Source organism: Capra hircus, chromosome 11 (assembly GCF_001704415.2).
Source record: "Capra hircus breed San Clemente chromosome 11, ASM170441v1, whole genome shotgun sequence".
NCBI classification, from domain to species: Eukaryota; Metazoa; Chordata; class Mammalia; order Artiodactyla; family Bovidae; genus Capra; species Capra hircus.
The window spans coordinates 67,489,174-67,503,888 of record NC_030818.1 but is presented as its reverse complement, the minus strand read 5'-3'; the positions used below and the strand labels follow the sequence as shown (position 1 = coordinate 67,503,888).

General features: G+C 39.2%; 1 protein-coding gene across 1 annotated transcript in view; it reads left to right on the top strand.

The window, feature by feature from the left end:
• The window catches only part of GFPT1 (glutamine--fructose-6-phosphate transaminase 1), a 66,567-nt gene continuing 54,481 nt past the window's right edge, over positions 2,630-14,715 (top strand). Inside the window, exons 1-2 of the mRNA XM_018055446.1 lie at positions 2,630-2,805; positions 13,240-13,347. Of these exons, the coding sequence (XP_017910935.1) occupies positions 2,799-2,805; positions 13,240-13,347 (115 nt within the window). The 5' untranslated portion in view covers positions 2,630-2,798. The remainder of the gene's footprint in view (positions 2,806-13,239; positions 13,348-14,715) is intronic.

The window sequence follows — 14,715 nt, the reverse complement described above, 5'->3', positions numbered from 1 at the left end:
GGACAAGACAAATTGATAGTAATGATAGATGAGCAAGCAAACAAGAAAAGCCAGGGTCTGATAGATAATTAGTTTGAGCATGAGAACTTTGGTGACACTGGGTAACATTTTCTTTGTGGCATCAACAAGTTTTCTGGTGATGCACAAAAGTAATGTTCAAACTTTGGAATCATACCTTCAATCATCACTCCTTGGCAATATCACCAAGATTCTGCCAGAACCTCTTAGATGATGGTTCTGAGTCTAATATGTACATTCATAGAGACTATTTTGCCTCTTGAGTTAAAAAATGTGTAGTCTATTAACAAACAGCAAACGGCTCACTATGTTTTAACTTTGCCATGGGTATTTAAGGAACCTATTTCAGGGCCTGAAATATTAAACAGCTTTCAGGTGAGAAGTACTTTAATTAGTTAAATGTGACATTTTCCTGTCTTCCTTTGAGAACAGTGATAAAAGGGCATCTTTTTCCTTTTTTGAAAACAAACAACTTTTTATTGAAGTATAGTTGATTTACAGTGTTGGGTTAGTTTCAGGTATATAGCAAAGTTATTCAGTTATATATATATTCAGTTACATATTCTTTTTCACATTCTTTTCTATTATAGGTTATCACAAAATGTTGAATGTATTAATAGTTTCCTGTGCCATACAATATGTCCTTGTTGGTTATCTATTTTATATATAGTAGTGTGTATATGTTAACCCCCAAATTCTAATTTATCCCTCCCCCCTTTCCTTTTTGGTAACCATGAGTTTGTTTTCTATGTCTGTGAGTCTATTTCAGTTTTTAAAATAAGTTTATTTGTATGATTTTTTAGATTCCACATATAACTGATATCCTGTGATATTTGTCTGATTTACTTCACTTAGTTTGATAATCTCTAGGACCATCTATGTTGCTGCAAATGGCAGTATTTCATTCTTTTTATGGCTGAATAAAATTCCATCATATATGTATATATATATATAAAAAATATGTAATGGAATATAATGCACCTTCTTTATCCATGCATGTCAATAGACATTTAGACTGCTTCTATACTTTGACTACTGTAAAAAGTGCTGAACACTGGAGTGCACCGTATCTTTTTGAATTAGTGTTTTCATCTTTTACAGATACATGCTAAAAGGACATCTTTTTTCCTCTAAGAAAAACTGGAAAGCCCTTTGCACTTGATTAGATAACCAACCATAGAAAGTCAATTCTGCTAAGAACATAGGACTTTTCCCACTCATTCAGAAAGATTTTTGGTCTCTTATTTTGTGCTAGGGTATACTAGGTACTGGGCATGCAAAGACTTGTTCTACTCTCAAGAAACTTAGCTTTGCAGGGAAATATAAAAAAATCATAAAATATAGACTCATATTGCTTTAAAGGCGGCAGCTCAAAGAATGAGAGGTTAATAATTAGGCTTAAGTCTCTCTGGGGAAGACAAAAAGGGTTTTCCCCAAGAAGCAGTACTTAGGCAGAGATGGGCTGGGGATTCCCTGAAGGTTAACTAATACATGCAAAAGATTGAGGATGTTGAGAAACTGCCCAGTTGAGAAACTACCTGTTCTGAGAGTAAAGGACTGAAAGGTAGAGTAGTAAGACATCAGTCGTGTGAGAGAAACGTGGGGTCAGAAGATCATGCGGTATTCTGTATATAACACAAATTTTACTTGATTCTAGTCTTGGGCCATTAATTGAGTTATGATAGCGCTCTACATTTGATTAAAAATAGCATTTAAATCTTAAAGCAAATGCTCAGGTAGTAAATTTTCAGAAACATCATCTCTGTCTGATTAAGTCTCTCTTGGCAGGAATGGTGCATTAATTCATAAAATTAATCATTCATGAGCCCAAGCTAAGGCTGTCAAATCTAGGCAGTTCCTACACTCCTCCTCTCCTGTTGGCCATCCGAAGTCTGGGCCAGTAGAGTTTCTTAAGCCCGAGCGCATAGTATTGGATAGTGGAACCTCACAGTCAGCCCCTCCGCCTCTGCAAAAAACGGGGGTTATGCGGTGGGGATGGGGAGCAGAGGTTTTAGAGGCCACGCATATGACTTAGAGCTTAAGCTGGGACCTGAATCTCCTGTCACCAGAAAGACTGACCGAACCTAAAGACTGCCTTTCTCCCCTCCCTTCACTCAATCCTTTGCAATTCCTCATCAGTCTTCTGTCCTTTTCCCTCCCTGACTTGTTGGTCCCCCAGGATAAGGCCTCCTGTTCTGTTCCTCCTCCTTCTCCGCTCGATGGGGTGCTGGGGCTTGGGGCCTTGGGCTATACGGGGCGGATGACGCACGCTATTTGCTTTGCTAACAAGTCCATCCTCTTTACTGATCCTTTCGTCGTTCCCTGCCAGCCGCCGTGTTCCCTATTCCCCGCAGGGTAGTGCCTCGCGCTGTTCTCCCCTGGGGCGGGCGTCTCCAGGAACCTCAGGCGGATACGGCCACCAACCGGTGCCACGTCTCCGCCGCCAGCAGGCCAGGGCCTGCGTGGGCTCGGGGGCGGGGCGGGGCGGGGCGGCGCGAGGAGGTGGGACCTGCGCCTGAGCGGCGCGGGCGCGGCCCAATGGGACCTGCGGGCGGCGGCGGCGGCGGCGCGGTGTGCGCCGGGGGGCGGGGCCCGGCGGCAGTTGCTGGCCAGCCCGGGAGGCCGAGACCGCTGTCGTTGCCTCCGCCGTCGCATCCCCTGAGGGAGTCGTGTAGGCGCCCCCTTGGTCCCCAAGCTCGCGGGTTGCCCTACAGGCTCGTGTAAGCTCCCGGACTCGCCAGCCGCTCGCCATTCGCCTTGCCAACCGTGCCTCCTGCAGCATGTGTGGTAAGGGGGCCGCGGGCGGGGGGCGTGTTGCGGGGCGGTGCTGGGGTGCCGTGCGGGCGCCGCTGAGGCCGGTGGCGCCGGCGGGAGCGGGAGTGTGGAGGGTGCGAAATCTGGGTGTTGGGCCGGGGGCGTCCCGCGGTGGCTGAGGCTCCTGGGGGTAGGGGAGCTGGAGTGTTGGGGGGGGTGGACCTAGGAGGACACCTGAGAGGAGGGCGGGCCCTAGAGGGGGTCTGGGGGTCCGAATGGGGGCTTTGCGCCAAGAAGAGAACCAGGAGGGAAAAGCAGTGTCTGTATTGGAAAAGGGACTGGGGGGGAGTGAATTCAAAAGAGTCCAGGTGAGTGAGGCAACCTGTGGAACATCAGGTGAGGTCTCTTGAATTTATCTCGCATGTTTCTAGGATTTATTCTTTTAAAAATACTTAATTTTAGTTGCTTTCTTTCGGGCACGCCCAGCAGAAAATAGAACTATAACTAGAACTACGATAATGACATTACGCATGATCTTACTTCCTGCCTCCCGCCCCCTGCCCTCGACCCCCCCCCTCGCCTCGCCCCCCCCCCCGCGCCTCGCCCCCCCCCCGCGCCTCGCCCCCCCCCCCGCGCCTCGCCCCCCCCCCCCCCCGCGCCTCGCCCCCGTCTCAACAGAACCCAATGCTGATCAATACCTTGGCGAATGCGCCCGGAAGTGACCGTGGAGAGAGATCGTACTTCACTTACACTTGAGTGTGCTTCCATTTGAAACACTTCCTTATGAGAAATATTGGCCTACATTTAATGAATGTTTTACCTAGAACAGCTAAAACCTAAAGTTAGGCCCTTCTGTTACATGATTTGAGACTTAGTCATTTTAACAGTACCCTGAAAGGGGTGTGAGTTAAAAGGGGCTTCCCAGGTGGCGCTAGAGGTAAAGAAACGACCGGCCTATGCAGGAGATGAGATGTAAGGAGACGCAGGTTCGTACCCTGGGTCGGGAAGATTCCCCAGGAGGAGGGTATGGCAACCTATTCTAGTATTCTTGCCTGGAGAATCCAAAGGACCGAGGAGCCTGGCGGGCTACAGTTTATAGGGTCGCAAAGAGTTGGAGACGACTGAGACGACTGAAGTGACTTTGCACGCACGCACAGAGTTCAAAAGGAATTACATCTGAAATGACTGGTATGCTCTAAAATTGGTACTGTAAGTAAAAAGAATTCTTAACTTCCTTATTGAAATTTACAACGACCTTACCCCTGGAAGATAAACACCTTTTAAGGGAATTATGATTGCAATATAATTGAAGCTACCTGGGAAAGTTACTCTTTGTAGCCTTTTTCAAGAAGAACTGAGAAGGAGGTAGCTTGGGCTGATTAGTGTCTCTTTTTCTTGTATTTAACTTAATGCTAATTTCAGCTTCTAAAATGAAGAGCAGGTTTAAATTTAGAGTAGACTAAAACTGCACAAAAAACAAACAACTATAAATAGCTTGCTGAAATTATTTGGGAGAGCAGACTTTAGAATCAGTTATACTTTTGCTATGTCTCAGGGTAGCAGAATGGTTTTCCGAAAGACGTAATTTAGTTTGGAGCTGTGGGGTAATGAATTTGCAGGCCCCCAGTGTGCTTGGTTTGGTAATTGTTACTGAGTGATGAAGCATTCACCTAGTCAAGTACCTGGCTTTCTGGTTGCAGATCATTTCTTGTTCCAGGAAAAAGGAAGTAAAAAATAGAGCACTATAAAATAAAACATAAGATCTGGTATAGAAAAGGTTCAGATAAGAGTGGAGGTTCAGATTTTAGGGTGGAGATTAAATGTTAGACATTTTCACACAGCCAGCATCCCCATTCCACAGTGTTTTACTACTGAGGAAACAGGTGACAGGGCAAGAAAAAAAGAACTACTATTTGAGGCATTTCGAAGGTCCTGCTTTTAACCTGGATCAGAGTTTTACATGATTCCGGGAATATCCAGAATTTATCTCCTCTTTGGTGTATGGTTCTGAAAGTTAACTGTTAAGATTTGTCTTTGTTTTCTTCCCACATATTAATTATTGAAATAAAATTTCTGGGCAGAGGAACTGAGTGGGGATGAGATTAGATGGGAAAATTTAGAGGTTTACTTTGTGAATACCTGCTGCTTGTTAAAGGTTTTCTAAAAGATGATTTGATTTCAGTATTGCAGAATGTTGAAACAAGAATGAGGGTAACAATTCTTTTTTGATAGCTTTTTCCAATCAGAAATACTGGTAAAACTGTTATTTATTAGATTGTATTGGGATGTTAGTAAGTGTTACTGAGGGGGAAAAAAGATTTTATGGTCAAATAAACTTGAGAAGCAAATTTAAACAATGTTGAACTGGCCTTTTTAAATTTTTTTTTAGTTTTTTAATTGCAGGATTTATTGGAACATTTCTTGTGCTAATAAGCATTAAGAACCTTCCAGAGAAAAATAGTGTATCTGTGTTCGAAATTTATTTTGTCTTCCTCTTATTCTTGATTCTTTGGAATGCACTTTGTCCTTTATAATCTGTTTTACTTTTGGCTTCAGTGAGAGAGTAAATTCACTTAAACTTCACACAGCTCTTAACAGATTTTGCTGTTGTTTTTTTTTTTTTTTTTAATAAATATGGGATTATACCTTTTTGCTCCAGTGGTATATATGTGACACATTTTCGTAAATGAGATCATATTTAAAAGCAGTTAGAGAGCTGCAATTAAAAAATATTCTGAAGTGAATCCTTAAAAACTGTTTTGTAGTTATACTGTGTAATGGCTTTGGGGCTATTTAAGTGATACTGAGACTGGCTTCTATCATAAATCATAAAATTAGTGATATTGCCATATTCTTAAACATACTGAGTATGAAGTAGATGTGAAAGAAAAGAATTATTGCTTAATGAGCATTTTCTCAGTTCTGTTCTCTGGAAAAGGAAAAGTTAACAGGTTCTGGTAATGAGCAGTATAAGGTGGGAATGAGTTTTGTAACACGTAAGTTTGGGTAATTCTGCTTTTGGAGACTCTCAATTAGCAAGTTTAAAGTTTTTAGGAAGTTCTACAAATAAACCTGTTAACTTTAACTCAGTATTTCTTAAACCTTTAATTATGGAGACTTTCTTTTACTGTATGCCTACTTAGCATCCTGCAATATAGTGTTCTCTTTCTGTGGTTTGAGAATTTTTGACTGTACATTTTAGGTGCCTAGAAAGTACTAGAAGGTATTTAATATGTATGTATAACTGAGTCACTTTGATGTACATCAGAAATTAACACACCATTAAAAAGCAACTATACTTCAAGAACAGAATATTGGGAAAAGAAAAGATATTTGAAGTGATCTCTTTGTACTTGGCACTCTGTCCTTAGGAGAGAGGACTAGAGCAAGGGAATTGCCTTCAAGGAATTGCTGTCTGATCGAAAGGAACAGTAAATACACGTGCAACAGGTGTGGATGATGAAAACACAGTCCTTGTTCATCGCCATGTTTTAGATTGCAAGTGAAATGAATAGAAATTCAGAGACTGGTTAGGCCAGGAATGTTCCAGATGGCAGGATAGGACTCTTGGTGAGGACTGCTGCCAGCTGGTAAAGAACTAGTGCATTGTGAGCGACGCCACTGATGACACGTTTTACCGAACATTGTGTGAAGTCAGAAATAATAGATTAAGAACCACTACCAGTGGGTTTGAAAGAAGAAATTGAAGTACCAGGAAAAGAGGCCAAAAAATAGTAGGTAGAGACGCAAACATTCCAAAGTGGTATATTGCTTTAATAGAAAGTCTGTAAGAGTAGAAAAAGGTCATTCATGTTTAATACTGCAGAGAGAGATTAATTGCATTTGGCTATAAAGAAATCATTAGAGAAGTTACACATATGAAGGTAGAAGAATTCAAGTTTGTGTTCAGGAAGAGAGCATGTATACCAACAAAAGAGACAATATTGTGAAACTGAAGTCCCTGGTAGAGTTGAAAAGTTGATTTCTAACATGTAAGCTGTGAAGTTAAAACCAGGTGTTAACTGGTTGATTCATACCCTAAGCATTGTCTCTAAATTGACTGAAAGTTGAGCTAGATCACTAGATAATGAAAATTCAACCCACTGTTGAGTAGCACAGGGATGCCTGGTGTGCTGTAGTTCATGGGGTTGCAAAGAGTCAGACACAACTGAGCTGCTGAACTGAACTGTTGTGTAGGATCCTGTTAATATTTTGATGTTAACAAAAAGTTCTATATTTACAAAATCAAGGACTCACTTATCAAGACTTACAAGTAGGAGAGGTTTGTTCAAGTAGCAGAGGTTGGTTCATGGAATAGTGTGTAGAATATCTTTCGCTATTTTGAGTTTATAAGGAAGAATAAGAGAGTTTATAGAGTATTATACCGTTAAGATGAAGAGGAAGGCTTCAGTTCTACAAAGAATCTACCAGAAATGAGAAAGAAGCTGGGAAGAGAGAAATGAGGATTTAAGAGTTAGTCTAGATTCTAGACTTTAGCATAATATCTGGGGGTGATTTGAAAGTTAGACAAACAGTGAATTAGCAGAACTGGTCAGCAGTTGGGAGGGTCTTTAGGAAAGTAGACCTCAGATGGATGGATGACCTGAAATGGATGGATTTCACTGTAGGAGTGCTCAGGGACACAGGTGAGAGCATAATGGGCCCAGAGGGGCTGACTTGGCAAGATGATGAAAAACTGTGGTCTGATTTGATTGATCAGAGAGAGAAGCAGGAGAGACAGAATGTTGGAAGGTGTGTAAGCAAGGAATGCATGCTTTTTCTCAGGAAAGATGATGACAAAGGTAGACTGTGAGGGAGTGTATAATTAGCGATGTCAGGGTTTAAACACGGCTTTGAGTTCCAAGAGGTGTTTTGGAGCTCCGTCCAGTGGCCACAAGTATTTACAACAAAGTAGGGGACAGTTCAACCAGCATTTTGTAACTAGGAAAAAGATTTTGAACAGTTAACAAACAAAAAATTGAAATTTCTCTTGTGTCACTCCATATAATGTTTCTTTGTGTTTTTGGGGTTGCAGAAAATGTTCTCTCAAATATTTCGTCTTTTAGAGGAATCTTACCTATAGAATGTGCCTCCATAATTATAGTATTGACTGTGTTTTATGGCAAATGTCTAGTTGGTGTGTATAACTTTAATTGCAGAATTGTTTATAATTACAAAGAGTTAGGAAAGCCTCAATAAATAGGTAAATGGCTGGGTAAAAAATGAGAAATCTATTATGAAATATTATTATTATGTAGCCATTAAATAGACTGGGGTAGATATGTTGTACTGACATAAAAAGATCTCCAACATCTTAAGAGGAAAATACAGAACAATATGTGTATTATCACATTCATATGCTTTTAAAAAAACCTCTAAGACCGTATACATCTGAGTTTATATATGTAGAAAAATTCATACCTGAAGGTTTGGTGCAATGTGTATGGGATTAATAGTAGTTATCTCCTGTATGGAGGTAGAAAAGAGATTTTTCACAATTCATTCTGTAGGATTCGTGTAATTTGAATCTTTAGTGATAATTTGTAAGTTGTTATAAGAAGAATTTTAGAAAGGAAACAAATGACACTGTGGATGGATTGTTTCAGAAAATATAAAATTTGGAGAAGGAATTTGAACTCTTAATACTGATAAACTCCAATGTCTAGGTTCTCATCAGAAAATACGGAAGAGCAGAATTTCTTCCTGAAACTAATATAATATTGCAAGTCAATTATACCTCATATAAAGTAAAATTTTTTGTTCAGAAGAACCTAAATTAAACCAGACGTAGAAGCTTTAATAATTTGATTGGTCAGCTAAATTGCATTGTTTTCATTTCAGTACAATTGAACAGTCTTTGCCTATAACTAGATTGCTTTTAACCAGGTGTGTCAAGTCTATGATCTAGGTCATGTCTGAATATCTTGTTAAGCAAGGTGCTTATAAATGCTTTAATATCACTGAATTTAAGTTGCCATTTTCTGAGAATGATGCTTGTAGGTGCAGCCTCTTGCTTCAGTTAGGGATATATTTATTCCAGGTATATTACATTAATAAGAAATTTTCACTTTGGAAATACAAGCCAGCTTGGCAGTAGAAAATCTCCTGTGCTCCATTCAGCTACTACTGTTTGTGGCATTGAAACAATTACTGAAGAGCTGTGAAGAGTTGGTTTTTAGGCTTTTGTAGTTACCTTAAGCAGAAGCGTTTATTGTGAGGTTTGACAAGACAGATATCAAAGACCTGAAGTAGGGGTTGCTACTCTGTCATTTTGAGTTATGAATACCTACCCTGTAAACGGCTGTAAATATGCTCTGTGTGCCCAGTTGGCAGTTGTTTGAGGTTCTGTTTTCCCCAAGATTACAGATAACCCCCTAACCCAAACAAGTGGACCAGCTGTGCTCTCAAGGGGCTGTTGTGTAAATCAACAGATTTATCCTCTTTATCTTTCATTTTCCTAATGCTGGATAACTACTTTCTTCTCCCAGCTCTGATACTTTGATCTTAGAGAATTTCTCTATGTGTGTCATCCTTTTAATCCTCTTAGTTTCTGCCTAGTTATGCAAGGAGAAATATTGCTCCTACTACTTCCCCTATTCTACTTCTTCTCTTTTTCTTTGTTCCAATAGTGAACCAAAACAATGACAGTAATGATTATTGGTAATAGTAGTGCTTCCTTTCTTGAGAGAAAGGCAGGTTTTGAATTGGAATTGATATATGGTATTTCATTGAATATAAGATGCCACTTATTGGGAAATGTACCATTTTTATATGGACCACAAAGAAAGAAAATATGAATGTCTTGAAATCAGTGTTGTCAGTATCTAAAGGCCTAGAAATTATTATGAGAATACTTTCAGAGTATCACAGGCTAAGCAATATAGTCGTCTTTACCGTAAAGCTGCGATGAATCTTAGTATTGCTAATAGGGAATCAACAGACAAATATAAAAAACATACATACTTACGTGAAACTTCCCTGGCGGTCCAGTAGTTAACGCTCTGTGCTTCCGTTGCTGGGTGCGCAGGTTTTATCCCAGGTTGGGTAACTAAGATCCTGTAATGTGCAGTGAAGGTCAGAGATCCTGTGTGCTGCAACTAAGACCTGGCGCAGCCAAATAAATAAAAACCTTAAGTTTGTTTGGAGATGGATATTGGTTTAGAGAATATTTCTCTTCCTATAAAATTGTACTCAGGATCTCAGGATCCACACAATGAACCAATGTAAACCAGGGAGACTGAAGTTAGGAAAAATATCAGTTGAATGTTGTTGAATTACAGGTGTTGAAATTAGTGACTTTAATATGACATCACTGTGAATTTTCTTTTAAAATATGTATTAAGTCTCCCTATAACTTGTCTTAAAAACAATGTTTTTGTCATTAACATTTAAATTGTTTTAAAAATTGGTATTTGGTTATTATATTTCATCTTTAATTCTATGAATGTATTATTTTTTTACCATCAGAATTACATTTCTTTAAGTGAACAAACCAAACAAAAACGAGAATGTAGAAACACCGAACAGAGTATATAAGGTATACAGAAGTAGAAACATAATGTTGTGTGTGTGTGTGTATTAGTTGCTTAGTCGTGTCCAACTCTTTGCAACCCCGTAGACTGCAGCCTACCAGGCCCTCCGTCCAGGGGATTCTCCAGGCAAGAACAATGGGGTGGGTTGCCATTTCCTTCTCCAAAAGGAACTATAGAAAGAAAGAAAGTGATGTGGCTCAGTCATGTCCGACTCTCTGTGACCCCATGGACTGTAGCCTACCAGGCTCCTCCATCCATGGAATTTTCCAGGCAAGAGCACTGGAGTGGTTGCCATTTCCTTCTCTGATAATGTTATATACATGCAACTTATTACCTCAATAAAAAAATAAATAAATACCTCATAAATTATATTGAGGTAGAAAGAAATGCCTCAGTATTACCTCAATAAAAAAATAAATCTCAGGAAAAAAGGAATTACGTTTCTTTTATTTTTATTTGTAAAAAAAATTTTGGCCATTTTTCACCACACATAGGATCTTAGTTCCCCAGCCATGGATCAAACCTGCACATCCTGCATTAGAAGTGCAGAGTCTTAATCACTGGAAGGCCAGGGAAGGAATTACATTTCTTAAGGGAGAGCTGATTTAGTGGTGAATTTTTCTGAATGTGCTGCATTATTGGGATTTGGACTTCTTTAAGGCTTTCCAGAGCCCTCAGCCTGCAAAGAAGTTTTGACAGTGTAATATGTCATATTAGTTAATGATTTTTAATTGGATTAGATTGTATCCTCCTTTAACAGATTATTTAGCTGATGCTAATCACAGTCCGGGAGTTGGTGATGGACAGGGAGGCCTGGTGTGCTGCAATTCATGGGGTCGCAAAGAGTCGGACACAACTGAACAACTGAACTGAGCTGAATCACAGTGGTGGAGAGTAGGCTAGTTGAGAATGTGTGCTGTTAGCACATTTATATTAAAGTTTTATTTTGGGAAAATATTTATATTTTGTGTATTGTCCATTAATGAGATAACACAGATACTTATTTGGGAATGATAGTTTTCTGTGTGTGTTTAATCTTTATCAAAGGCCAGTGACCCATGGGGGTATAAGGGTAGAACCTATAAAAGTTTGATTTACAGTTGGGTTATTATTTTAGTGTGTTCGTATTCTAGATACTTTATAAAGAAACAGCAGTAACAACAAAACTCCCAGACCTAATGTGGTGTTGTGGTGCTGTGCATGTGAGATGCTTGTACAGTGCCTGATAATAGATCTTCACAATTATAATTTGTCAAAATATGAATGAATATAGAATTTCTTTAAGACTGTGGCCTTCTACGTTTTTTAGAAAAGCTCAGATAGTTGTTTCATGTTGTTGTGGAGTTTAGTTTTAAAATGTGATTTTCCTGTTTTTTTGAGGGGCATGGTAGTTTGTTAGAGAAATTTGCACTGTACTCATCATGGTGTTCGGTATACATGTTATGATGTTTTTTTTTGGTCAAATATTAACAATGTAATATTTTTGTATTCTGAAATGCTTTGATAAGACCACACTCTTAAAGAAACATAGCTTTTCAAATGAAATAGAAGCGGGTCATCCCAGAGTTCTGCCCCACAGAATTAATCCCCTTAAGAATCAGTGGCATTATAGTGTAAGATAGTTAAGAAAAAGGAAAGTTCTTTCATAACTAAGCTACTTGAATTTATATTTCCTTATAGTTTGATTTTCAGTTTTTATACATTTAAGCTATATTATTGCTGGCCAAAGCACAATCATGGAAGACCTCAGAATATTTCCGTGTGGCTGTTCCTAAAATGTGGATTTCCTTTATCTGTGTTCTGTTGCCACTTTACTTTACTGGATCAGTTTATGTTGTACAAGTCCCTTTATTTATAGTTTTGCTTTTCCAAATCATTGCTCCTTTTCTACGAATTCTCAGTTCAGGTTCAGTCACTCAGTCGTGTCTGACTCTTTGCAATCCCATGGACTGCAGCACGCTAGGCTTCCCTGTCCATCACCATCTCCTGAAGCCTACTCAAAATCATGTCCATCGAATATTCAGGACTGATTTCCTTTAGGATGAACTGGTTGGATCTCCCTGCAGTCCAAGGGACTCTCAAGCGTCTTCTCCAACACCACAGTTCAAAAGCATCAATTCTTTGGTGCTCAGCTTTCTTTATAGTCCAACCAACTCTCACATCCATACATGACTACTGGAAAAACCGTAGCTTTGACTAGATGGACCTTTGTTGGCAAAGTAATGTCTCTGCTTTTTAGTATGCTGTCTTGATTGGTTCTCAAGAGTGAGAATTCTCAAGTTATTCATATATATTGTAGTTATTTGTCCTTTACTAGAATCTGGTGAACAAGTGAGAAACCATTGCTCCTATGATGATTACATATTTTCTTAGCCCATTTTTCTCTATGATTAAATGATTTAGATTGTGAGTATTCTTCACATCATTGCTATTTATAAGTTATTTATTCCTAAATGTGTTGATAGCATGGTCATTGAAAGTATGAAAATTTATTCTGTCTATGTAAGTTTTGTAGGGTACATATGTTGCTTAAAATATTTAGTTCAGAAAATGTTTTCCTTTAAAAATAATGCTCAGTGTATAGAACATAAATCCCAAATTTGTTGGTTAGTTTTGAAAAATAAATTTTAGTTGTTAAAATGTCAATGATGAAGGTAAGTCACCAGTCTTACAAACTTCTTTGAAAAAGTAAACAGTTGTTTTGACATATTTGCTTCAGTCTTTTTTATATGTGTAAGAATTTCCCCTTTGAAAAAATTTCACTGCCTTTGAACAGTTTGAAGTGAAGATTTCTTTTGTTTTCAAAGATGGACTCAAGCTTCACCTTTTTTGCACATCTTATTCATTAGTATGCAAATTAGGGTTTTGGGCATAACTATGCCAATTTTGATTCTCTAGTCAGAATTTTCCATTAATTAAATTTGTTTACTTGCAGGTATATTTGCTTACTTAAACTACCATGTTCCTCGCACAAGACGAGAAATTTTGGAGACACTAATCAAAGGCCTTCAGCGACTGGAGTACAGAGGATACGATTCTGCTGGTATTTCCTTTAAAAAATATTATGGGTGTTGCATGATCCTTGACTCTCAATAAAAAGAGTTTTTTTGTTTTTGGTTGCTAGACTTTTTATAATATCCACTTTGTGGTTTCTGGTAAATCTAAAATCTGAAGAATTTTTGGTTTTTATCATATTTAAAGGGTTTGTTCATTCAGTTTCAACAACATTACCATTTATGTAGAGTATTGCTTCTTATGGGTCTCTTCTTGTGCTAAGAATGTTACTGTAAAAACAAGTTACCGGGGGCATTTTCATTATAGAACAAAGTGTTTGAAGGTCTTGCTTCTGGCGTGTGATCTTGCCCAAGATTCTCTCTCACATAAATGACAAAGCAAAGAAAAATAACTTTTTGTCAACTTTATGTTCTACTCCAACTCCTTCCCTTAATCATATCGGGGTCCCCAAGACCATCTCCAGTTTCAGTGATTCCCTCGGAGCATTCAGCATATAGTTGTACTCATGGCTATAGTTTAGTATAGCAAAAGAATAAAAAGCAAAATTAACAAAGAGAAAAGGTGCATGGGGCGAGGTGTGGAGGAAGCCAGGCATAAGCTTCAGAATTCTCTCCCTGTGGAGTCCCCACACATGCTTGATTCCCCCAGCGAGTTGGACAACATGTGTAAAATGTGTACCAGGGAAGCTCATTACTAAGTCTGTGCTCAGGATCGTCACTGTCGATCTTGTGATCATGTAGATACCTGGGGCCTAACATGTACCGATGTTTCAGGCTCTTAGAAGGGAAGTGGATGTTCAGCATAAGCCACATTGTTTGCTCCAACGGTATAGGTGCAGTAAGCCATTCTTAATCAGTTAACGTGGTGGGAACCCTCTTGAAATTCAGGTTCGCAGATGCCAGCCAAGGGCCAGCTTTGCAAGCAGGCCTTTCTAAGATAGCAGTCTTGGGCCTGCAATATTAACTCTTTACTGTATGCTCAACATTGCCCTATGTAATGGGCATTTATCTTCCTGACTCTTCCTCAACTAATGGAAAGTCAATTCCTCAACTCCTTTGTTCTTCAAATTCTCTCTTTCCTTCACCTCTGACAATATATTTTCTCATTCTCTTCCTAATTTGCTGATTATTTCTCTTTTGTCTGCTTTGGAGGCTGCTTTTCTTTCACCTATTACTTATGTTAATGTTCCTCAAGATATTGGGTTGGCCAAAAAGTTCATTTGGGTTTTTCCATAACATCTTGTGGAAAAACCCGAATGAACTTTTTGGCTTCCTCAGTGTTTTCCTGAGTCCCCTTGTCGTCTTTTGTATCTTTGTGCGTGAGCTCTGACTTCATCAGCCTCCTGTATGTTGGTGACTTACAATCCGCATATACTTCCCATGTTGCACACCTGTTT